Source organism: Diabrotica virgifera, chromosome 9 (genome assembly GCF_917563875.1).
Source record: "Diabrotica virgifera virgifera chromosome 9, PGI_DIABVI_V3a".
In the NCBI taxonomy this organism is placed as follows: Eukaryota; Metazoa; Arthropoda; class Insecta; order Coleoptera; family Chrysomelidae; genus Diabrotica; species Diabrotica virgifera.
This window is the reverse complement of record NC_065451.1, coordinates 187,759,361-187,786,340: the sequence shown is the minus strand read 5'-3', so window position 1 is coordinate 187,786,340 and position 26,980 is coordinate 187,759,361. Positions and strand designations below refer to the sequence as shown.

General features: G+C 31.0%; 1 protein-coding gene across 1 annotated transcript; it reads right to left on the bottom strand.

Annotated features, from left to right (window-relative positions):
* Positions 1-1,840: 1,840 nt before the first annotated feature.
* On the bottom strand, positions 1,841-26,845 carry LOC126892594 (perlucin-like). The gene is made up of 5 exons (XM_050662160.1): positions 26,827-26,845; positions 26,476-26,597; positions 20,164-20,249; positions 19,686-19,794; positions 1,841-2,251 (listed from the first exon to the last, which is right to left on the bottom strand). The coding sequence occupies exons 2-5, from the start codon at positions 26,564-26,566 to the stop codon at positions 1,947-1,949; spliced, it is 591 nt and encodes a 196-aa protein (XP_050518117.1). The 5' UTR covers positions 26,567-26,597; positions 26,827-26,845; the 3' UTR covers positions 1,841-1,946.
* Between the last annotated feature and the right edge of the window lie 135 nt (positions 26,846-26,980).

Here is a 26,980-nt window from a genome sequence, read left to right as displayed (position 1 = left end):
CCATTTAATGTTGACACCAGATGGCCAAATTTCCTTATTAAATATTAAGTCGATAGATGTTTTTGATTTTATGCCTATTTTGAATGAGGTACCAGTTGCTGTGTTGGCGTCTTTAAAGATGGCGTAACATCTAATATAATCCTTAATACCTAGCCTCTCTTTAATGTAGTGAACTATTTGTACCGGGGTGTATACTGGGGTTAAGTAACTAATAACAACAAAGTGACACTTATCTGCTGAAATTTTGGACTTTCTTTCTGGGCAGGTTTGGAAATGTTGAGGGTCTTCAGTTTGGGTGCTTGAAGTGACATACACTATCTTTTTTTTGATACCTCCTTTTTAAGTTTTGTGTAGCAGGTAGTTTGTTGGAAAGATTACTCATCTGATTAGATATTTCGCTGATGTTTGCTGATAGCCTTTGTAATCCCAATTTTATCTCGGATGAATTTGAGTCTTCAACTTGAACCTTAACAGTCTCATCGGAACAACCGAAAAAAACTGACGAGATATTGAAGATATCTTGTTGCATTTGCCGTACCGGTTTTAAAAGATATTCAGGATTCAGCAGGCTATTTAATTTATGGACCTCGTCAATCTTTTTTGTAAGGTAATCCAATTTTCCATCATTTTTTGTTAATAGATCGTATGTCTACGTGAAAACGGGCAAATTATCAGTCAGTTTTTTAGTTAGTTGAATTAAGGCATTAAAGTTCTCTTGCGGTATCTGATAGGAAGAAGGAAGAGAGGCAGACACCGGAGATCCTTCAGAAATGAAGTGGACGACGAAGCAATGGAGAGAAGAAATCTGCAGAAAGGCGACTGGCAAAACCGAAAGAATTGGAGAACGGTTAAAAGGAATACAGTGAAAACTATGAAAATCCTTAGTATACAGTGAGCACGTAAAGGTTGGAATATATTCATTTTCTCGAGAATGGACGACTTTGAAAAAAAATCCCGAAACAGGTTAATTTTGTTTTTAATTTACGACTTTTTGCATATATATCATACTAGTGACGTCACCCATCTGGGCGTGATGACTATCACGTCATCGGGGATTTTTTTTAAATGAGAATACGGGTCATGTGATAGCTCATTTGAAATGTAATTCAATTCTCTATTCAGAAATATAAACATTAACATAATTATTTATACAGGGTGTCCAAAATTTTTTTTTAATTCAATTTATTGGCATAAAAAGAAGAATGTGTGTAATGTATTTAATTCAAAATACATTTTACTGCTATCAGAAAACAGGAAAAAATATTTATTTGACAAATAAATAATGTTTTTTGCTTAAATTCAATATTAAAGCAGCCACCCACCTACCTGTTGACAGTTTGAACATTTAATTTAAGCGAAAAGCAATGATTACTTTTCAAATAAACATTTTTTTTCTGTTTTCTGAGAGCAGTAACATGTATTTGGAATTAAATAAATTACAAACTTTCTGCTTTTTATGTCAATAAACTTAATTAAAAAAAAATTTTTGGACTTCCTGTATAAATAATTATGTTAATGTTTATATACTGAAGGAGGGAACTGAAATACCGTTCAAATGAGATATCACACGACCCATATTCTCATTTAAAAAAATCATCGATGACGTCATTACGCCCAGTTGAGTGACGTCACTAGTACGATATATATGCCAAAAAGTCGTAAATTAAAAATAAAAATTGACCTTTTTCGGGATTTTTTTCCGAAGTCGTCCATTCTCGAGAAAATGATTTTATTTCAACCTTAAGTGATCACTGTATAATAATATACTAAGAATTTCCACAATTGTATATTATACAAATTTAATGATCAGGCCAAAAAAGGCACAAAATCAAAACAAATAAACGTTTTTAATCGGCTATAATGACGTATAAAACATACAAAAACACACAAAATACAATACACTTATATAAATAAAATATCTGAACTATAATCCGTTTGTTTCAAACTTATCTTAAAACAGTTACAGAGTCCGTAAAATTACAAAACAGAGGAACCATTTCTGCCACCGATTTTGTAATTTTAGCCTCACAAAGAGCATGAAGATTCGCATTTTGATTGTTGTCGTTCCATTGAAGACCGTTATTGTAGTTGTATCTAACCTCGATACATTTTTCGTTATTCCCTGCATTATCAGGTTGTTTCGGAAACCAGTTAGCATAGACAATTGGACGGCCTGTTCCCATCCATACCCATCTGTCGTTAGGTAATGTAGTTCCAGATGTCCAAAACCAATATTCAGCTCCACCACCAACTAAAAATTAAAAAGTTAAGTAATAAAACCACACTAATAGTCCAGAAAGCCACTGCGCATCCGCTAGCGAAAATGTTCTAATTCAGATTTTTTGCACAATCTTACTCAAAAATGACCCCTTTTAACAAATTTGCATGTTGCCAGGACCAAAAGTTGATCAAAAATTTTTTAAAGGTTTTTTTCCTAAAATTATTTTTTTTGCATGGAACAAAATTTTTTAGGTTTTTTGGATCATTACAAACAGAAAAGGTCTTTAGTGACTTTTCTCTAAAGTTGATAGTTTCTGACATATAAGCGATTAAAAATTGAAAAATTGCGAAATCGGCCATTTTTAACCCTCAAAAACTATGTGAAAAACTAAAAATTTGAATGTTGCCAAGGTAGATAGATATTCTTTAAACATCGATTGATGAAATCCCGAAGAGTTTTTTGCAATACAATATCAAAAAACCCTTTGTTTTCTAATTGCCAATCCAGCGTGCGCGACACTATTTTCCACCGTTGCATGTGTATGCAGTATGGTGCAAATGAAAGGAATAAATTCGTAAACCGGCGACTTTAAGGAAAAATCCCGAAACAAGTCGATTTTTTATCCCGATAAGTTATGATATTGTGACATATATATGGTATACCAGTGACGTCATACATCTGGGCGTGATGAAGTAATCGATGATTTTTTTAAATGAGAATACGAGTCGTGTGCTGGCTCATTTGAAAGGCTCTTCAATTCTCTATTCAGTAATATAAACATGTACATAATTGTTTACACAGGGTGTCCAAAAAATTTTTATTAAATTAAATCATTTGGCAAATTGACAAAAAAATTAAATTATTGGACACCCTGTATAAATAATTATGTAAATGTTTATATTACTGAATAGAGAATTGAAGAACCTTTCAAATGAGCTAGCACACGACCCCTATTCTTATTTAAAAAAATCATCGATTACGTCATCACGCCCAGATGGATGACGTCACTAGTATACCATATATGTCACAATATCATAACTTAAAAATAAAAATCGACCTGTTTCGGGATTTTTCCTTAAAGTCGCCTGTTTACGAAATAACGACTTTATTCCTTTCATTTGCACCATACTGCATACACATGCAACGGTGGAAAATAGTGTCGCGCACGCTTGATTGGCAATTAAAAAACAAAGGGATTTTTGATACTGTATTGCCAAAAATTCTTCGGGATTTCATCAATCGATGTTTAAAGAATATCTACCTACCTTGGTAACATTCAAATTTTCATTTTTTCACATAGTTTTTGAGGGTTAAAAATGGCCGATTTCGCAATTTTTCAATTTTTTAATCGCTTATATGTCAAAAACTATCAACTTTAGAGGAAAGTCACTGAAGACCTTTTCTGTTTGGAATAATCCAAAAAATCTAAAAAAAATTTGTTCCATGCAAAAAAAGTAATTTTAGGAAAAAAACAAAATAAAATCGTTTAAAAAATTTTTGACCAACTTTTGGTCCTTTCAACATGCAAATTTTTTAAAAGGGGTCATTTTTGAGTAAGATTGTGCAAAAAATCCGAAGTAGAATATTTTTCCTAGCGGATGCGCAGTGGCTTTCTGGATTATAACTAAAAATTCTAAATATCTGGATATAAATATACGAGAAACTTATATATTTACAAGATAAAGGCAGGTTTTGTTTATATTCGATTCAGAGTTGGACCACCATCTCCATATAGCTATTTCAGCATCCTCATGCCTCCTCAGTGAAGCTATGCAGTCACAACTCTATATTATATATTTATATTATATTTTCGGTTTATAACGTCCTGCGTTGTCCGGTGCCTAAGCGCCAGTTCTCTCGGTTATTCCAGTCCTCATCGGATAATCCTCTTTCGCTCATAGATCTTTGTATACCACCAATCCAAGATTTTTTACGGAATTACGAGAAACGGAAATTATATAAACAGTTTATATTGTGACTGGAATTTCCTTTCAGCTAATAAATACGTTATTACTTTGTCATGAGTACCAATTCGACTCTTCCCCGTAATATCCACAGGACATAAAATACTTTTTAATTTGTCTAACAGTTTCTACTGTCCACCCTCTGTAATTCATTTTTAGAAATAGTTCATTAGAATTTGCCCAGAGACCTATATGTTTTCAAGTTAATCTTGGTATCATTAAATTCAAAGAGAAGGGATCTTATTTTAAAATAAAAATGAATATAATTGAATACGCGAAATAGTCCAAGTGCAGTCAAATCGAAATTATTAAAAAGTTTGGAATTTCAGAAAATCGGGTGAGCAGGCTTTTAGAAATCCAAGACAGTTCTATCAACGATTGGCGATCTAATTTAAAATAACGCAAAAACGAAAACCCAGTGGGAAATATTAGTGATTTTATTATCAAAGGTGTGCATCAGATCTTTCTAGACATTAAACAGGCTTATGATTCAATAAATCGTCTAACATTATGGAAGGCAATGGTCGATCTGGGCGTACCCAAAAAACTAACTGCGGTAATGCAAATGTGTGTAAGTGATAGAGTAGAATAGGGGGATAGGTATCAAATGCTTTCTGCGTACATTCTAGACTGAGACAGGGAGATCCCTTATCCCCATTGTTGTTTAACCTGGTCTTAGAATATGTATGCCAAAAATAGTCCAAAATTTAAACCAGACATAGCTGCTGGCGAAGCAAAAATCGTACTCGCCGTTGCTGATGACGTTAGTTCAGTGGCGCAATCGACATTAGAAGTTAATGATATTTTATCGAGCTTTGAGGAAACTGTTTTATATATCGGTAAATTTTAGTTTTATTTTGCAATTTCCGAAGCAACAAATGATAGGACCATCATTCAAAAAGTGCCATTTTAAACCTTGGCTCATCTAGTAAAAGAAGAATATTATAAATAAGATATTTGATTACCCTATTTTTACCTATAGCGATTTAAACGAAAAAATTGCCATTTTTGATTCTTATTTGTTAATAACTAAATTTCTTGTCCGAACTGTGAAGGGGCATTTTTGTATTTATAATGTATTAGGTATATAGGGTGAGGCAGATAACTGGCCTATTAGAAATATCTCGAGAACTAAAGGCAACAGAATCATGAAAATTTGTATAAAGGGGTTTTGAGGGATGATCTATTAAATGGAAATATTTTCATCAATTTTCAACTTCCGGTTATACCGGAAGTTGCTTATAACTTCGTTTTTTTAAATGGGACATCCTGTATATTTTTACATTTTTGGATTCTCTTTGATGTCTTCTTTCTAAAAATATGAGGTTTTGTAATGTTATATAGGGTATTTTAAAAGATAATTACGTTTGTTTATTAATTTCGTAGCAAAATTCATACCCTGTAGAATTGTAGTAGTTTGACATCTAAAACTCTACTTACGTTCAAATGATTTTTAATATAGTCTACTATTGTTAAGAATCATTAGTATAGCTAATTTTGAAATTTTAGTATACAGGGTTGGTCGAAACTCGGAATGAATATTTTCTGAGTTTTCTTAAATAGAACACCCTGTATTTTAGTATTGTAATGAAATGATATTTCATAGTACTTTTTTATTTTATAAATATTCCCTATACCTAACTGCTTTAATTTGTGAATTATTGGTGATTCAAGCTAAACATTAATTTCAACAAAAAATACGTAAAATTTTATTAGGTTGGCCGTGAAAATATTCAATCACACATAATTTTTCAGAAATAAATACATATTAATCCACACTGATCCTTAAAATTACCAATAATGGTTTAGCTATCAAAATACCTATGTAGTTAAGATTATTGGTGCGATTAACAATTAAGCACAAATTAAAGCAGTTAGGTATAGGGAATGCTTAAGAAATAAAAAAGTACCATAAAATATCATTTCATTACAATACTAAAATACAGGGTGTTCTATTTAAGAAAACTCAGAAAATATTCATTCCGAGTTTCGACCAACCCTACATACTAAAATTTCAAAATTAGCTATACTAATGATTCTTAACAATAGTAGACTATATTAAAAATCATTTGATCGTAAGTAGAGTTTTAGATGTCAAACTACTACAATTCTACAGGGTATGAATATTGCTACGACATTAATAAACAAACGTAATTATCTTTTAAAATACCCTGTATAACATTACAAAACCTGATAAAAAAACGAAGTTATAAGCAACTTCCGGTATAACCGGAAGTTGAATATTGATGAAAATATTTTCATTTAATATATCATCTTTCAAAACCCCTTTATACAAATTTTCATGATTCTGTTGCCTTTAGTTCTCGAGATATTTCTAATAGGCCAGTAATCTGCCTCACCCTGTATAGTACCCAAAAACCTATTTGCAACCTGGCTGCTCAAGTGTCCTGACAAAAACATTATTTCTCTGGTCTAATAAGGCAAAATATTACTATAAACTATTATAAAGAAGCGGTTAAAGAATTTAAATATCTAGGAGCAACAATCACCAATAACAACAAAAAATAAACCAAGGGGTTCTAACATGGATAATGACAGGAAACAGATCTTTCTTTGCAATGCACTTCTCTCACGAGGTGCAAAAATCCAGATATATAAGGCCATAATACGACCAGCAGTCACGTATGGAAGCATAACTCGGACGCTAACAAAAAGGGAAGTACATAAATTATTGCTGGTGTGGGAACGTATAACCTTCGAATTATACAGGGTGAGTCATGAGGAACTGTACATACTCCTACCTCGTATAGAGGCCCCTATGGGGAATAACAAATGACCATTAAAAAGTGTCTGCTCCCATTGTTTAATAATATACAGGGCGAGTTTCGCATTTTGACAGAAATTTATATTCGTTATAATTTTTGAACGTTCAGATCGATGTGTCTCTTATTTTGGTCAATCGTTACACTATTACCACCTAATCAACTGATTTATTCAAACTAGAAAAAATCAGGTCCGGCTTTAAAAAATTAGTTCGTTTGGGTCTTAGAAAAAATTTCACCCTGTATACGCTTTTTGAGAACTCTTATATTAATTTTACAAATTAGACAAATAGGCAATTAAAATGACGTATTTATTTTTTCCCCACACGATTACTTAATTTTTTATTAAAAAAATCAAATTTGACTATGAATTAAAAATTTAGTAAAGTGAACCATAGATTTAAAAAAAAATTAACTTTTATTACAAAAATTAATTTTTTTAAACAAATATTTGATTTATGTTACCACCCAATCAACTGATTTATTCAAACTAGAAAAAAAATCATGTCCGGCTTTAAAAAATTAGTTCGTTTGGGTTTTAGAAAAACTTTCACCCTGTATACTCTTTTTGAAAACTCTTATATTAATTTTACAAATTAGACAAATAGGCAATTAAAATGACATATTTATTTTTTCCCCACACGATTACTTAATTTTTTATTAAAAAATCAAATTTGACTATGAATTAAAAATTTAGTAAAGTGAACCATAGATTTAAAAAAAATTAACTTTTATTACAAAAATTAATTTTTTTAAACAAATATTTGATTTATGTTACCACCCAATCAACTGATTTATTCAAACTAGAAAAAAAAATCATGTCCGGCTTTAAAAAATTAGTTCGTTTGGGTCTTAGAAAAACTTTCACCCTGTATACTCTTTTTGAAAACTCTAATATGAATTTTATAAATTAGACAAATAGACAATTAAAATAGCATATTTATTTTTTCCCCACACGATTACTTAATTTTTTATTAAAAAATCAAATTTGTCAAAATCGCAATTTTACCATAAAAATAAAAAAAAAACACACAACGTTTTTCTTAAAATTAAAAGTTTCACCATTTTTTTTTCTATAACACGTCTAGATCTAAAACCTTTTTGGACTCTATAGTTTAACATAGACGTGATCAAATAGATAAATTTTAAATTTTTTCACTTAATTTTTGCGATTTAACTTTTGCAATTCACGAATCTGCACCTTTTATTTTTAAAAATTCGTAACTTTTACGAGAAGAAGACTGAAAGTCCACAACGATTGTCATAGTCTTCACAATGGTAAGAGATATGTGCTTTAAAAATTTCAGAAAAAAAATTTTTAAGTGGAACGTTGTAGCGAGTTAAACCGTGATATCATCTTTTTTTTTTTTTTTTCATTTTTAGGTTAAAATTCCGATTTTGACAAATTTGATTTTTTAATAAAAAATTAAGTAATCGTGTGGGGAAAAACATAAATATGCCATTTTAATTGCCTATTTGTCTAATTTGTAAAATTCATATTAGAGTTTTCAAAAAGCGTATACAGGGTGAAATTTTTTCTAAGACCAAAACGAAATAGTTTTTTAAGTCCGGGCCTGATTTTTTGTAGTTTGAATAAATCAGTTGATTAGGTGGTAACATAAATTAAATATTTGTTCTAAAAAAAACTAATTTTTGTAATACAAGTAATTTTTTTTAAATCTATGTTTCACTTTACCAAACTTTTAATTATTATTCATAGTCAAATTTGATTTTTTTATAAAAAAATTAAATAATCATGTGGGGAAAAAAATAAACATGCCATTTTAATTGTAGTCCTGTCGCCAGGGGGGGTACAACGGCCTCCTTAATTCAGATGGACTTACCCAAGTTTTTTTTATATATTTTGACCTGCAGAATACGAATTTTTTGGGTAACAGTTGATCCGGATGTCGATAAGATTGTTATAGACAAAGAACTTGAGGAATTACATAACAACGATTTCTCGCAAAACAAAACATCTTTTTGTATTTTTTGGGTCATTTTAAGCAAAAAATATTTCTACAAGTTTTTTCGTAGAATGCATAGTTTTCGAGATAACCGGTGTTGAACTTTCAAAAAATCGAAAAATTGTAATTTTTGAACCCGAATAACTTCTGATTAAAAAATAAAGTAGCAATTCTGCTTACCGCATTTGAAAGTTTAAGTCAAATTATATCGGTTTTGACTATTTGCATTGCTAAAAATTTATTATTTTATTGTTAAACAAAGCTATAAACACCTAGTATGTGAGTGATGTTTTCAATGATTTCTCATTTAAAATCTAACGAGTAGGTAGAGTAGCTACAAGTGCAAGCGAGGTAATTTCTACGTAGCATACGTTAAAACGCATGTATTATGCACGGGAAACACTATGTGTTTATAGATTTGTTTAACAATAAAAAAATTAATTTCTAGCAATGCAAATAATCAAAACCGATATAATTTGACTTAAACTTTCAAATGCGGTAAGCAGAATTGCTACTTTATTTTTTAATCCAAAGTTATTCGGGTTCAAAAAATTGCAATTTTTCGATTTTTTGAAAGTTCAACCGCGGTTATCTCGAAAACTATGCATTCTACGAAAAAACTTGTAGGAGTATTTTTTGCTTAAAATGACCCAAAAAATACAAAAAGATGTTTTGTTTTGCGAGAAATCGCTGTTATGTAATTCCTCAAGTTCTTTGTCTATAACAATCTTACAGACATCCGGATCAACTGTTACCCAAAAAATTCGTATTCTGCGGGTCAAAATATATAAAAAAAACTTGGGTAAGTCCATCTGAATTAAGCAGGCCGTTGTACCCCCCCTGGCGACAGGACTATTGCCTATTTGTCTAATTTGTAAAATTCATATTAGAGTTTTCAAAAAGCGTATTCAGGGTAAAAATTTTTCTGAGACCCAAACGAACTAATTGTTTAAAGCCGGACCTGATTTTTTTCTAGTTTGAATAAATCAGTTGATTGGGTGGTAACATATATCAAATATTTGTTAAAAAAAATTAATGCTTGTAATAAAAGTTAATTTTTTTAAATCGATGGTTTACTTTACCAAACTTTTAATTCATAGTCAAATTTAATTTTTTTATAAAAATTAAGTAATCGTGTGGGGAAAAAAATAAATATGCCAATTTAACTGCCTATTTGTCTGATTTGTAAAATTCATAGTAGAGTTTTCAAAAAGCGTATACAGGTTGAAATTTTTTCTAAGACACAAACAAACTAATTTTTTAAAGCCGGACCTGATTTTTTTTCCAGTTTTAATAGATCAGTTCATTAGGTGGTAATAGTGTAACGATTGACCAAAATAAGAGACACATCGATCTGACCGTTCAACAAATATGACGAATGAATATAAGTTTCTGTCAAAATGCGAAACTCGCCCTCTATATTATTAAACAAGGGGAACAGACACTTGTTAATGGTCATTTGATATTCCCCATAGGAGCCTCTATACGAGGTAGGAGTATGTATAGTTCCTCATGACTCACCCTGTATATGGTCCTTGTAGAGACAGCGTGACGAACGAATGGAGGCGCAGATACAACAACGGTTTAGAGTCTTACACTAGAAAAATAAACCTAGTGAGATCTATAAATGCCAAGAGACTCACATGGGCAGGGCATATTATACACAGTAATGATAATCGCCTTATAAACAGTGTGTTTTTGGGAAAAGCCTGATGGGGGAAGCTCTATAGGACATCCTAGAAAAAGGTGGAAAGATGCAGTCAGAGAAGATGTGAAAAACATGGGGTGAGACAAAAAGAAATAGTGGCACAAGATAGACAAACATGGAAGGCAATAGTAAACGTCGCAAACACTCACGAAGAGCTGTAACGTCATTGATGATGTTGACGAGTGGGAAAGATTCAGACGTCTAACAGGCATTAGTCGAGTGGTTTACTGAGAAGAGGGCCTAAATTGTTTCTTTTAGCCGTTCAGTTTTAAAAGAAAAAGCTGAATAAATAGCCAAAAATTCGGGTAATTTAAACTTTAAAGTGTCAAATGGATGGTTTTGCAGATGGAAGTGCACAACTTCCCTTAAAAAAGTATTGTTATATCAATATTTTTGCTGGGCATGAAGGCTATTTGAATAAACGGGTTATATTATAGGTAAGTATTAGCATTGTTTATCTACATTTGGTCTAGTTATACAATGGTATTAGGTATTGCTGTATAATTTTTTACCTATCACACTAGAAACAAAAGTTGTATGATGAATTTTAGTCCTAAGTTGGTTATAAAATTTGCCCTGATTGCAAAATTACCCAAATTTTTTGTATACATAATAATAATAATAATAATAATAGCTTTTATTAGGATTAATAGCTTTTATAAAGGATTCCAGAGCTCAATCCTTTTGATACCGTAGGTATCTGGGATGAGTCAATTTTCCCCTTAGAGGGAGTGTGAGCCGTATGGCTAAATCTGGATAATAATAATAATAACATCTTTATAAGACCATGCAGAAAGCTGTACTACTCGCGACGGCCAGATGCGTACGAAAATTTCTGGTAGATACACCTGCATTCCAAGTCACCTAGGGCTCGATAACACGGAAAGAGTCCCACCAGATCTCAATCCTTTTGATACCGTAGGTATCTGGGTTGAGTAAATTTTCCCCTTAGAGGGAGTGTGAGCCGTATGGCTAAATCTGGATAATAGCTTCCCCAACAGTTTCCCATTTACAGAGGAATACAAAGAATAAGAAGTTATAACAGCACTGCATGCTTAATACAAATAATAGAACTTAAAATCTAAGGTTGCGCAACTTAGTAGTAGAACAATAAAACAAAAAGAAAAAGAACAAAATATAGGTAAATATTACAGAGATAATAAAACAGAAAATTTATATGCTTATATGTGGTAACTGATTAGAAATTACAAATAAGTATTGCATTTGTTTTTCATGTCCGAGACACTACAACAAAAAATGTCACAAACAGATGAAAGTTTGTTTGCATTAGCACACATCATATTAATCGGCGCTTTTAACATTAGATTTGTTTGAGCTATTTTGCACAGAAACGTCTCATTTTGTCTTGATGCAGGCCTCGGAACAAAAAAACCTAATTGATTTAGTAACACTGTACAGTTTATCCCACCGTTTCATAACTTATGTAGAAACAATACTGATGCCTGATTTCTACGTTTTTCTAGAGAGACAAAGATAAATCTTTTATAAATTAAAATAATTGCAACCCCTAGCAGGGTAAACGACGTCAACTTTAAAACTAAGAAGTTTTAAGAATTTCTTTTGCACCCTCTCAAGAGCTGTATTGAGCATAAATAGTATACTGAGCATATTAGAGATCCATATTCCAATTTTTTTCTCAATAAACTAAAAATAGACACGACAGCGCAGTTACATCAGTAAAATTCCCACAATTTCCAAAGATAAATCCATATGTGCGGTAAGCTTGACTGACAATGAGCTTAATATGAACGTTAAATGTTAAATGAATATAAAAATGAACCACTAAATCTCTAATTGTTTCAGTTCTCTCCAAAATTGTATTATCAATGACATACGAAAAAAATATTGTATTTGTTTTACGACTAAATGTTAAAACTTTGCATTTAGCTATGTTTAAATAAAGTCTATTGCTCAAACACCACCTTTGCAACAAATCAGTTTGTTGTTGTAACATAATGCAATCATTTATATTGGATCCCGAATCATAAAGTTTTAGATCGTCAGCAAACATTAATTTATTACAGTTTATGGACTCACACAAATCGTTAATGAATACAACTTGTGGAACGCCACTAGTTGCAAGGTAAGTGTCTGAACTATGTCCATTGTAACAAACATACTGATTACGATTATGTAAGTAAGACTTAAGAAGTTGATAGAATGTCTCAGGAAAACCCATCAAGAAAATCTTTCTAAGAAGTATGACATGGCTAATTTTATCAAAGGCCTTGGAAAAATCGGTATAGACCACATCAACCTGTCCTCTTCTGTCTAATGTTTCGCACAAATACTGGCTGAAAATTGATAAGTTGCTAATTGTTGATCTAGAACTCATGAAGCCATGTTGATGGACAGATATAATATTTTGCGTGCACAGATAAATGCGACTATATAGGATTGTCTCCAAGAGATTTGCGACATTGCATAATATGTATAGATATGGGTCTATAATAATTAATGTTCGCCCGATCCAATTGTTTATGAATTGGACATACTTTTGATTCTTTCCATTTATCTGGAAAAATTGAGATTTTCAATATTAGATTAAAAATTACTTTCAAAGGCAAAAGCAAAGATGGTAGACAGTCTTTTAATAAAAAGGACGGTATTTTATCCGGGCCACTTGTGAACTTGTTTTTCAGTTTTTTACCCGCTTGTATATTTTTTTCTTCTGATATTGGTTCACAACTAATGTCTAAAAGTATGTTGTGATCGAAATTAATAGCAAAGGGCTGATCTTGATTTTCAGGAGGCGAAAATACACTTTGAGAAAAAATTTCCAAACGCGTCAACAATAGATTGGGGGTTATCAATTTGTTCATTGTTATAAGATATTCTACCAGGTATTCTTGAAGACTTGTTTTTGTTATGTATAAATGACCAAAAAGACATCTCGTAGTTCATCTCGTAGTGAGTACTGTATCTTTTGTACACAAGATTGTTAAGCATTTTTAATTTCTTCTTAATATTTGACCTAAATCGACTAAATTGGTGATAATAAATAATATTATTTGTAGATTTGAACTTTTTATGAAGTTTTGCTTTTACTATGATGTGTTTAATTATTTCACTAGTATACCAAACCGGATATTTATGCTTAAAGTTTTTAAAAAGCGGTACATTGGCATCTAGAATTTTATAAAATTTATCATAGAAATGTTGAACTGCAGTATTTACGTCCGTACAATTAATTAAAAAGTGCCAATCAGTTGTTATGAAATCGTGGTACAAAGATATGAAATTAGCTTTTTTATCATTATGTTTAACTGTTGACATTTGCGTTAATATTATCACATTTTTTACGAAGCCCACTCATTATAATGGATAAAGATGGATGGTAGAGATCTTCGTTTACTAATGGCACGTAATCTCTAGAAACAGTACAATTTGTATTACTAATTACTAAGTCAAGCATCCTATTGTAGTTATTTAAGATGTTGTTACATTGCCTCATATATAAAAAAGCTAATAATTCTTTTACTGCAGCAGCTTTCCTGTCATTTAGATTATTGACTACAAAATTTGGGCAATTAAAATCACCTAGTATAATAACTTTATCAAAGTTTAGTACCTCCCAGTTCTCTAGAGCTTCTAAAAAGAGTTCAAACTCATCAACTGTGGAAATGTACAAAACTGCTACAAAAAAAGATTTAAAAGCTAGATGACATTTACATACTAAAAAATCAACCTTTGGAAATTAGTATCAAAATCAGAAGAGTTAACCAGTTCATATTTAATAGTTCCGTCTACAGCAAGTAACACCCCTTTACCAGTAGAGAGATCTAGTTGATTAAATTTACGGTCACTGCGATATACTTCATATTCACTAGTAAACAGTTCACTCGAATTAACATCTGCTTTTAACCACGTTTCACTGAGTGCAACGATGTTGTATTCACAGTCACTTATATTTGTAATAAAAGAGTCAATCTTGATGTTGAGACCTCTTACGTTCTGGTAATAAATAGATATATCACAAGTACTGAGGCTGCTGGGGGGACTTAGGTTAAAAGTACCACCTTAGGCATATTGTTGAAGTATTTAATACGGCAGTTTTCTCCGGCATTTGTTCGGTTAGCTAAAGCTCTTGCTTAATTTTTTTAAAATATTCAATCTGCCTTTTGATACGGTCTGCTGCTATGATGAACTTGTGTAGTATAATTTAGTATTCTTTTGTCATTGTTTATTTACTGATTAATTGTTTTGTCATTCAAATTAATTCTACTGTCAAGTTTTATGTGAATAAAAGCCTAATTTTGTAAAAGGCATTTTTACTACAATTTTATTCACATAAATATACCAAATATACAATGGAGAAGTACTTTAGACCTGATAAACTAGAGGCTGATCCAAACTCCCAAACTGCCGCCAAAGAATTTAAACACTGGTACGAAACATGTAAGAATTTTTTGGAAAGCAATAAATCTACAGAAAAATTGCTAGAAGATAAAGACAAGTACATGCTTTTAATCAATTTTGTCTCACATTCAGTATATGATTACATAAGCGAAGCAAAAACATACATTTCTGCTATCAAAATTTTGGAAGAATTGTATATTAAACCTACAAATGAGATTTACGCAAGACATATTCTAGCTACAAGAAAACAACAAATAAACGAATCTATAGATCAGTATGCTCAACAGTTAAAGCTTTTGGCTAAAAATTGTAATTTTAAAGCAGTTTCTTCAGAAGAAAATAAAAATGACTATATTCGTGATGCTTTTATTAATGGTCTCGTTCAATCCAATATACGTCAAAGATTACTAGAGTTTAGTTCTTTATCTTTGGACGAAGCATTATCTAAATCTAGATCTTTAGAAGATTCTCAAAAACAATCTGATACATATCATGCAGCATTAAATAATATAGCATCTTGTAGTCATCCAAATTCAGAACAAACTACTTTAGCTTCTGTTCAAACAAAACTTGGTCAGACTTGTTATTTTTGTGGACATCCAAGACATCCTCGATCTGTATGTCCAGCAAGGGCTGCGAATTGCCAAAACTGTCATAAAATTGGACATTGGTTTAAAATGTGCATGCAATCAAAGAAAAGTCAAACGAGATCAACTTATGCATCTATAATGGTAATCGCTTCTTCAATGGAAACACCTCAATCGCTTTCAAAATATATAGCCAAAGTAACAGTTAACCAAATTGATGCCAACGCTTTAATAGACACTGGAAGCTCAGATACTTTTTTAGATCATGAATTCGCTATTGAAAATAAGCTTAAAATTTTTCCAATACAAGGGGTCCAAGTTTCTATGGCATCTATGTTATTCTCAGCTAATATTCAAGGCTATTGTTTAATAAACATTCAGGTTGATAAAGAAAAATATGATCAAACAAAAGTTTTAGTTTTATCCAATCTTTGTACAGATGTGATTTTGGGTCAAGATATTATGAAACAACATGAAAGCTTAGAAGTTAAATTTGGAGGACCAAGAAGACCTCTTAAGATATGCTGTCTTACTGAAGCTAAAATTAAGCCACCTTCGTTGTTTGCCAATTTAACAGAAAATTGTCACCCTATTGCTACTAAATCTCGCAGGCATTCACAGGAAGATGAAGAATTTATTAAACAAGAAATAAAACGTCTCCTTAAAGAAGAAATTATTGAAGAAAGTAAATCACCTTGGAGGGCCCAAGTGTTGGTAACTAAAAACGAAAATCATAAACGTCGGATGGTAGTTGATTACTCTCAAACAATAAATAGATTCACATTACTTGATGCTTATCCGTTGCCGAATATTGATTCACTAGTGTCTAAGATAGCAAAATATAAAATTTTTAGCTCAATTGATTTAAAATACGCATATCATCAAATACCAATTAACGAATCTGACAAACCATTTACAGCTTTCGAGGCAAGTGGAGGCCTTTACCAATTCCGTCGTATTCCTTTTGGGGTTACCAATGGAGTATCATGTTTTCAGAGAGCCATTGATTCTATCATAAAAAAAGAAAATCTACAAGGTGTTTACGCTTATTTAGATGATGTAACAGTTGGTGGTGAGGATCAAGATAGACATGATTTAAATTTACAGAATTTTTAAATGCTGTTAAAAAATATGGGTTAACGTTAAATCAAAATAAATGTCACTACAATCAAAAAATTATAAATATTTTGGGATATACAATAGAAAACTCTACAATGAAACCTGATCCAGACAGATTGAAGCCTCTACTAAATTTACCAGTTCCGAATGATTCTAAAAGTCTTCAGAGGGCACTTGGAATGTTTTCACATTACTCAAAATGGGTTAATAATTTTTCAGCAAAAATTAGAGGTCTTATAGATTGCAAGAAATTTCCATTAGGTCCGGACTTGCTTTTTGCTTTTGAGGAGTTGAGAACTGATATAGCTAATGCACTTCTATGGACAATCGATGAAAAAGAAATTCTCATTGTTGAAACTGATGCTTCTGAATTTGCTATTGCTGCCACTCTGAGTCAATCCGGAAGACCCGTTGCTTTTTTCTCACGTACCCTTACAGATTCTGAACGAAAACATTCTGCAATTGAAAAAGAAGCATATGCTTGCGTTGAAGCATTGAAAAAATGGAGACACTATCTTTTAGGAAGACAATTCAAACTAATCACAGATCAAAAATCAGTTTCGTTCATGTTTAATACAAACCATACAAGTAAAATCAAAAATGAAAAAATTTTGCGTTGGCGTTTGGAGCTTTCTTGTTTTAAATATGATATTATCTATCGTCCAGGAAAGGCTAATGATGCAGCTGATGAACTATCAAGAATATGCAATAATATAAATAATACAAGCAAGTTATATCAATTACATTCAGATTTATCGCATCCTGGGATTACTCGTATGCACCATTTTGTAAAAATTCGAAATTTACCTTATTCTTTAGATGAAATTAAACACGTAATTACCTCTTGTCCAATCTGTGCAGAAATTAAACCCAGATTTTATAGGAAAGAAGATGATACACATTTAATTAAATCAACAGCTCCGTTCGAAAGATTGAATATTGACTTTAAAGGTCCAATACCCGGTTCTTCTAGAAATTCTTATATGCTTACAATCATTGATGAATTTTCAAGATTTCCATGGGCTTTTCCATGCTCAGATACCTCCAGTCAGACAGTAATTGAATGTTTGAATCAAATGTTTTGTTTATATGGAATGCCGGCATATATACATTCTGACAGGGGAACTAGCTTTACTTCACAAGAATTTATTAATTATCTACACTCTAAAAGAATATCTTCAAGTAGAACAACACCATATAACCCTGGAGGAAATGGTCAAGTCGAGAGATACAATGGAATTATATGGAAAGCAGTGAATCTAGCATTGAAAACCAAAAATTTAGACATCACTAAATGGGAGACTGTTCTACCAGATGCTCTGCACTCTATAAGAAGTTTACTGTGTACAGCAACCAATTGTACACCTCATGAACGTTTGTTTACGTATCAGCGAAGATCAACTAGCGGAACTTCTATTCCATCATGGCTTAAAGATTCAGACAAAGTATTACTAAGAAAATTTGTACGAAAAAGTAAGTTTGATCCTTTAGTTGAAGAGGTTGATCTTTTAGAAGCCAACTCAGATTACGCCTTAATACAGTATCCAAACGGAAAGAAAAGTACAGTTTCAACGAAGCATTTAGCTCCTAGAGGTGACCTGAAATTATTGAATCAAGATAATGATGCAGATGAAAATGAAAGTCCAAATAATACACTAGAGAATTCCTCTACTGAATCAATACCAGAGGACATAGAAAATTTATCTATTCAAGAACCCAATCAAGTACCTGATGATAATCATGAACCAAGATTGGAAAATTCAGATTTTCAATCTAGCCGTAAATCAGCTAGAACTAAAAATAAACCACGATATTTGCAAGATTTTGTTCAAAAATAGGGCCGGGTGAATGTAGTATAATTTAGTATTCTTTTGTCATTGTTTATTTACTGATTAATTGTTTTGTCATTCAAATTAATTCTACTGTCAAGTTTTATGTGAATAAAAGCCTAATTTTGTAAAAGGCATTTTTACTACAACTTGTTAAATTGTCTTGATGTTTTTAACTGTTTGGAGTTTCTTAGAATTTTTGTTACGGTGTATTCATTCTCAAATGCTACTTTTATAGGACGAATCTTATTGTTGGTAAATAGCCCAATCTATACGATTTAAAGTTAATGTTTAACAAGTCAGGAGCCACTACACCCATAACATCTCTGACAATATTTCCATCCGATTCGTTCTGCTCCGCTATCGATTTTTGTTGATCAGGTTCGGGAACATTAAAAATTACCATATTTTTTTTTTTCGTTTTTGCCGCTCAGATATTTCAGGAATCATTTCTTCGAAATCAAAGTCTGGCGAATTTAAATTTGTATTTTTTACTTCTTTTAACTCTTTAATTTCGTTCTGCAGTTTCAGAATTAGAGCTTTTAATTCCTTTAAATCTCTTCCTACCGCTCTACATCCAACACGTCCAATCATACCCTTTTCCGCTATTTAAAGTGCGTACCTCGTTAGAGGTAATATCTACACACGAATGTTTGAATTTATCCTTGCATACGCAACACGTAACCATTAAATGTTCCTCAAATAATAATTGTTTGCAACAATTGCAAGCGATCCGTGTAGGCATGATGATATTAGAAACAATAAAGTCGGAACGCCAATGGTAACTTATCAGTTAAAAGTAATGAGGCGATAAAAAGAGGATTGCTAGACCGTATTTGTAATTGAGGTTAGCAAATTTGGGCAGAGCAAATTTCAATTAATAGAATTCCTATCTGCATACGAACATTTATAGTGATGAACTAAGTATTTATAAATACCTCTGTAGTCAAAAGCACAATTACTATTTCCAAATAATTCACTTTAAATCAACTAATTTACTACTAACAATGAAATCGATGATGTTTACAGACCAGTGCCGTGAATACTGTGATATATATGTTGATATAGTTTTATGTCAAGGTACTTAATAAATTTCTAAATATAAATATATGTTTCGCATAACTTACAGAATGCTTTCATCTGATTATATAGAAAATCATTTTCTTGTTTTGTCTCTATACTAGCTAAATCCATATTGAGTGATTTGCAATGCTCCATCGCCTGGAACCAATTACCCTAAAAAATAAAATTATGTAAAATAAAATAATAATGTTCTAAATTGTAGTGTAATAGTCTTCTGCTTTTATGGTACTTTGTCTTTATTTCTATAATCCCGGTCAAAATTATTAATTTTCCTGTTTGTGACAGATCCGTATGTAAATCTTCCATCCATAGATGAGAATAGATTGGGTATATCCACAATAAATCATTCAAATTATTCTTAGGGTCAGCAGACTTGAAAGTTAAATACACCAACATAACAATAATTACTCCAATGGTCTACACAGATCTTGCAATAGTTTTTAAAAATAATATTATATACATAGTGTTTGGAATATATTTTTTTTAATATTAGATACTTAAAAGAATAAAAAAACTTCATACCTTAAATGTATATCCAAAGTAATATAAAGTATCTCCTTCCCTCTCAAGAGTAAGTGCTGGAGCTACAGATTGTGCTATACCTGTATCTGAAGCATCAAACGTTATAATTAGTAAAACGTTTAATACATGTTTTAAAAATTAATGACTTGCAACAAAAAAAACCAAAGTATAAGAAAGATATTCACAAGTTTATCTGAAATGAATGGCAAGTAAGAAACGGCAGTTGAAATGAAAAGTGTATGGATTTATGTCACAGAGAGCATATAGACCAGTAAGGATGTGTAAAAAAACGTCTATTTTTGGATGTGAAAGGTGGCATTCGGATTTTTGCAGATAAAGTTAGGTGACACTTTCAGTAATATAAATTGACTTATGCTCCTTCTCAAATATGCCCAAAACATTAATAAAAAAATTAAAATATTTAAAAATTTCGAAAAACGTCGATTTTTTTCTGCTTTCTTTGCTTATAACTTTAAAACGATTCGTTTTGGAACAAAGTCGTACAGAAATAAAATAAAGATAATTTAATTTTGTATGATATACGACTGGTCAAAAATGTCTTAACGTATGTATTACCTTTTCTGCAATATAGCAATAAATTCAAAATAAGGGGGCAAAATACGCCTGTTGTTTTTCAATGTTTTTAACCACTTTGGTGGCAACTAGAACCTTAGTAATTCGCTTATGAAATTCTTTGTAGCATACTTAAACCGTGTACCAAATTTCATTAAAATCTACCTAATAGATTTTGCAGAATAAATTTGCAATCTAAATGTTTTTAAAAAAGTTCAAATTTTTTAAAATCTTTCTGAACAAAAAGTGGACCATTTAGAAGTTGTCTAATTTTTTTTTACATATAAAGAGGTGCTTTACCTATCTAATACACTTTTACAGAATTAAAATCGGATTATTTAAGGGGCCTCAGCAATGCTTTAAACGTATAAACAATTTTTTGGCTTATAAACAAATAGCTTTGTTTAATAATAAAAAAATTAATTTTTAGCAATGCAAATAATTAAAACCGGTATAATTTGAGGCCCGATTTCACCAACGATACCTAAACAGTTGCCTTATTAAGTAATTCTTATCGATAGAAATTTCCTAAGTCAGTACTTAAGAACAATAGCGTTTCACAACTAAAAGAACTGCCTATCTAGGAAATTCTTTCCTAGGTATTAATTCAGGTACGTTTGAACTCTTTTTGATAAATAAAAAGAAGAATAAGATGACATTACCTTACTTTTTCGATTATTTGTCATAATTGTTTGTTTACCAATTTGGTTTTATTCAGTTTTGTACAGTTATAGTTATTTTATTTAGTAGTTAGTTATTTGTAAAACTTTCAAATGCTGTCAGCAGAATTGCTATTTTATTTTTTAATCAAAAGTTATTCGCGTTCAAAAATTGCAATTTTTCGAATTTTTGAAAGTTCCACTGCGTTTATCTCGAAAACTATGCATACTACGAAAAAACTTGCAAGAACATTTTTTGCTTAGAATTACCCAAGAAATACAAAAAAATGTTATATTTTGCGAAAAATCGATGTTATGTAATTTCTCAAGTTCTTTGTTTATAACAATCTTATCGACATCCGGATCAACTGTTACTCAAAAAAATCGTGTTCTACGGGTCAAAAAATACATAAAAATCTTGGGTAAGTCCATCTAAATAAAGAAGTTCGTAGCACCCCCTCCTGGCCACAGGACTAATTTGTTTAATAGCCAAAAAATTGTTTATAATTTTAAAACATTGCTGAGGCTGCTTAAACAATCCGATTTCAATTTTATAAAGTGCAATAGATAGGTGGAGTGCTTCTTTATATGTAAAAAATTGACAAATCTTTGTATGTTCTAGTTTTTGTTGTGCAAGATTTTAAAAAATTTAAATTTTTTAAAAAAGTTTAGATTGCAAAATTATTATTCAAAATCTAGTAAGTCAATTTTAATGAAATTTGGTGTACGGTTTTAGCACATTACAAAAATTTTCTAAGCGAATTAGGAAGGTTCCAAGTGTAACCTAAGTGATGGAAAATCATTGAATAAGGACAGGCTCGTTTTGCCCCCTTATTTTATATTTATTGCTATTTTGCAGCAAGGGTGATAAATTAAGACATTTTTAGCCGATCGCATCTGATAGAAAATTTAATTATCTTTGTTTTATTCCTATACGACTTTGTTCCAAAATGAATCGTTTTAAAGTTATAAGCAAAGAAAATAGAAAAAAACGAAATTTTTTGAAATTTTTAAATGTTTTATTTTTTTTATTAATGTTCCGGGCATATTTGAGAAGGAGCATAAATCAATTATTATTAACGAAGTTATCACCTAACTTTATCCGTAAAAATCTGAATGCCATCTCTCGCATCCACCTAAAAACAGATCCTTACTGGTCTAATATGCGTATTGAGAACGTAAAGTGTGATGATAAATTACCTAGAATAACTAGACCTAGACTTAAAAAATATGTTTTACTACCAATTCTGAGAGGATTGTATCAATAAACTTTCAGCCTAAAAATGTGACTAGGACTTGTAACAATGAAGAAAAATCACACTGAAATCGGCGACTATAATCGGCGACTTTAACATCAAAGGTGGCCAGGGACGGGTGGATTAATATCCATGGGTAAATATGGTCTGGAAGGTCTGGAAGATCTGATAAGGAAAACCAAATAAATGTGGAGACCGTTAAATACAATTCTGCCAAGAGAAAGAATTTGTAGTAGCTGTTTAAACTACCAAAGTTGTTCCAAAAATTGTATACATTGTCATGAAGTCTCCCGGCGATACGAGCTATAGAGTCATCTGAAATTAAATTTGTCCTTATTAGAAAAATATTTCGTAATACTTTACTTTCGGTCAGAACTTTTATTGGGGCAGACTTTGGCTCAGATCATAACTCCTTAGTAGACAGGTTACGAACAAAATTGAAGTTATTAAAAAATCCGCAACAAACAAGGGGAACAATGGAAAATCCTACTGACAATCTACATCATACTCAAGAACGGAATAGAAATAACTGTAAGCTTGATCAGAAACGAAAGAATACTCGTAAAAAACGGATAGTAGTTAAAGCAGGAAGTGAAAACTTAAAAGTAAAGGACATAAGGATTGGATGACTGAATAAATAGTATCTACTTTTATTAAAACTAAAATAATTCACAACAAAAAATATCTGTGGCTTGGTTCTAAAAGGGCCAATGTCAAATTTTTGTTTTTTTTATACAGCTTTTTTTGAATTTAATATTGACCAAACAAAATGCAAAAAATTGAAATTGGCCATTTTAACAACAAGTCACGTAATGTTGCTTAATGCTAGAAGGGCCTGTGTCAATTTTTTGCATTTTGTTTGGTCAATATTAAATTCAAAAGAAAGCTGTACAAAAAAACAAAAATTTGACATTGGCCCTTTTAGAACCAAGCCACAGATATAATCAAATAGAAAGAAACCGGATTAACAAACAAGAAATTAAAATACGCTAAAAAGAGATTTTTACATTATAGTGCCAAGAACTGGAAGATATTAAGAAAAAAATATTTTTATTTTAGCGTATCATACATATTAGAAGTAAGGAACTAGCAGAAATGAGAAAACAGTTCAAACTAGTTGCCGACAGATAAAAGTGGTGAATTTGTAAAAGAGTTTAACCAGAAAATGGACAAAATGACCAGACGGGGAGAATTAATAGCACAATTTTGTAGAGACAAAGAGCGAGCAAAAACACCAAAAACAGAATTTAAAGACGATACTAGTTAATGATGATAATTTGGCCTTCTCAAATATTTCAGCCTCTTCTCTGCTAAACATTTTGCAATACTCCAGATCTTGAAAGGGCCAACAAAAACAAATAACCAAAATGCTTCTTGAACCTCAGCGATCCCTTGGTGTTTTACAAACCTTAAATCATGGGTATCCCAAAAGAACCTGTAGGTAAAAGCTTAACTAAAACACATTTAAAAAAAATTCAGACGCTTTAGCTTATAGATAATCTCCGTTAATATAGAAGAATGGACCAGTAGAAGCTATGTGCATCGGAGGGATGTAACAGGACCTAATATTTCAAAATAGGGAATATACTCATCCTTGTGGAAACTCTAAATATCTAGGCTAACATATTATTATGAATAATGTACAATGTACAATACAGTACAGTCGCCTACAGACTACAGGGTATGAGGGCAATCCCAATCATCTGAGATCAGACGATATCGAAAGCTAGTAAACGAAAATCATCTAACACTATAATCCGGAGCATATGACAGTGAACTTATGACAGTGAAATCTGGCAAATAAAAACTAGAACAGAGCAATTGCTAAATGTCACAAAAATATAGTTTTCGTAAAGATCTGCAGGAACATTCAGAAGAAAAAAAGTAACAGAAGACCAATTCAGAGATATAATAAATAGTGGAGTCACTGAAGGTGGATATGAGCTATTACCTCCGATTTCGTTGAACCTCCATAGATTTGCATGAAAATTGGTGACTGGTTAGAGGATATCTCAAGGAACAAAGGTGACATGGTGCCAACTTGAGCTTTTACCCTGGGAATGGATGCCACCCCTTTTCGGGCGTGAAAATTATTTTAATAAAAATAACCCCATAATTTGATAGAGGGACAAATTTCAAGCAAAATTTGTTATATAAAGTTATTAAAATAAATCAAAACTTTTTGAGGTATTAAAGATCAAAGATTTTAATTTTTCTTGAGAAAAATGAATGTTTTTAACCAATTTTTCATCAAAAAGTTATTTTTATCAAAATTGAAGCTAATAAAAAATGAAATAAACCCCTTACTAGAAAAACCTTTTAATTTTAACTAAAAGTGAGTTATAGGTAATTGAATGTATATTTTTTTCGGCGAGTAAAAACTCAATTGTATTCAAACTCAAAGTATTCAAGCTGAAATAACGGGAAATTGATGCATTTTATAACATAAACTTATTAAACATTTGTCAAAGTACTTAAAAATATCTATCAAATGAACCCCATTGTTGATAGCGTTAAAATTTATGCTTCAAATTTTTTTTTAAAATTTATCTTTTAAAAATTTTTCCAAAAAATGTTATTGTTTTTTTTTAATAACTCCGATCTTGTTGACGATATCATGTTCATCTAAAAACTGTTTAAAAGTTAATTTCAAGTGCTATTTAAGCTCGTTAAACCTAATCTTTGAAACCCCTTACTTTTTTAAAAATAAAAGGTTAAATGACCCCGGTTGCATGGTTCCCACAGCAAAATTTAAGATTTAAACGTTTCTATCTCGGTTATTTTTTACCGTATAGAGATAGTAAAACAGGTAAAATATTTGGCATAGAAAAAACTAAAATTTGGTTATATATAATTTTTTACGTATATTGAATATTTTTCGAGTTACTATCAAAAGAATATGAGAATTACAATAATTATTTTAAAAAGTATGATTTTTTTTAAATTACATCTTTTTTTCAAAAATATGCATTCTAAACTGGTCAAAATTATCTAAAACATTACTTATGCTTATATAAAGAAGTTCTTGTAAGGATTACTATAAATTTTATTTTTTGGGGAAATGGCATATGTTTTACTTTTCACTTTTTCCTAATAAATTCGAAACGGTTCTTTTATTTTCATTATAACTTGATTAATTTTGACGCCATTACCTTGTTCTGAAGCTCATTTGATAGGTATTCTGAAGTTATTTGACAAATGTTTAGCAGGAATATTTTATACATTTCATCGTTTTCCCGTTATTTACGCTTGAATACTTAGATTTGAGTACTCGTCGGAAAACATACACATTCAATTGCCAATAACTCACTTTGAACTAACATTAGTTTAGGTCTTTATGTAAGGAATGTATTAAATGTTTTATTATCTTCAATTTCAGTAATAATAAACTTTTTTGTAAAAGCTTATAGTTTTTGATTTATACGTGAAAAACCGATTTAAAACATGCATTTTTTACGAAAAAATAAAATTTTTGGTCTTTAATAACTCAAAACGTGTTGATTTATTTTAATAACTTTATATAACAAATTTTGCTTATAATTTGTCCCTCTATCGACTTATGGTGTTATTTTTAATAAAATAATTTTCACCCCCGGGAAGGGGTGGCATCCACCCCCAGGGCAAAAGCGCAAGTTGGCATCATGTCACCTTTGTTCCTTGAGGTATCCTCTAATTGCTCACCAATTTTCATGAAAATATATGGAGGTTCAACGAAATCGGAGGTGAAAACCTTCAGTGACTGCACTAAAAGTAGATTACATAAAAATGTAGACGACATTAATACAAAACCAGGAAACACTGTTTAAAAGAAGTGTTTTACTTACCTTTCGTTAACACATAATTGGTAGATCCTGCACTATTCATCTCAACATTGAATAAAATTACCAATAATACAACTACAACTTGTTTTGCCATTCTGCTTAACTACCTTCCCGTATGAAATTTTCTACAAAATTTTGTATACATACATCACTCATATATTTATAGTTTTGTTGTTAACTTGAAAAAGATAACCTTGTTAGTATACAGGAAGATCCTAGATTAATATTATTAACAGAAATGCTTCTTCACAGAAAACTTATTACTGCATAATACTACCACTATCGAAAGATATTTATTCGTATCAACACAAAGGTATTATTTCTTAAATAAATATTACTATTTTTATTCAATACCACTATAAAAGGGCTAGGCTAACAACAATAGGAAATAACTTCAACATTTCAACAACACTCAAAACAACAAACGCATTGAGATCTAATTTATGTAAGACTAAACCTAAGCCCGACCGCACATCAAAGAAACATGAAACGTAAATTACGTTTCATG

What these genes read in the sequence shown, in the direction of transcription:
- LOC126892594 (XM_050662160.1), bottom strand. Translation starts at nt 26,566, where the DNA reads ATGGCAAAACAAGTTGTAGTTGTATTATTGGTAATTTTATTCAATGTT. An exon ending in CAATTATGTGTTAACGAAAG is followed by an intron (nt 20,250 to 26,475) that starts GTAAGTAAAACA and finishes TTGATGCTTCAG; the next exon opens with ATACAGGTATAGCACAATCT. An exon ending in ACTTTGGATATACATTTAAG is followed by an intron (nt 19,795 to 20,163) that starts GTATGAAGTTTT and finishes TTTATTTTTTAG; the next exon opens with GGTAATTGGTTCCAGGCGAT.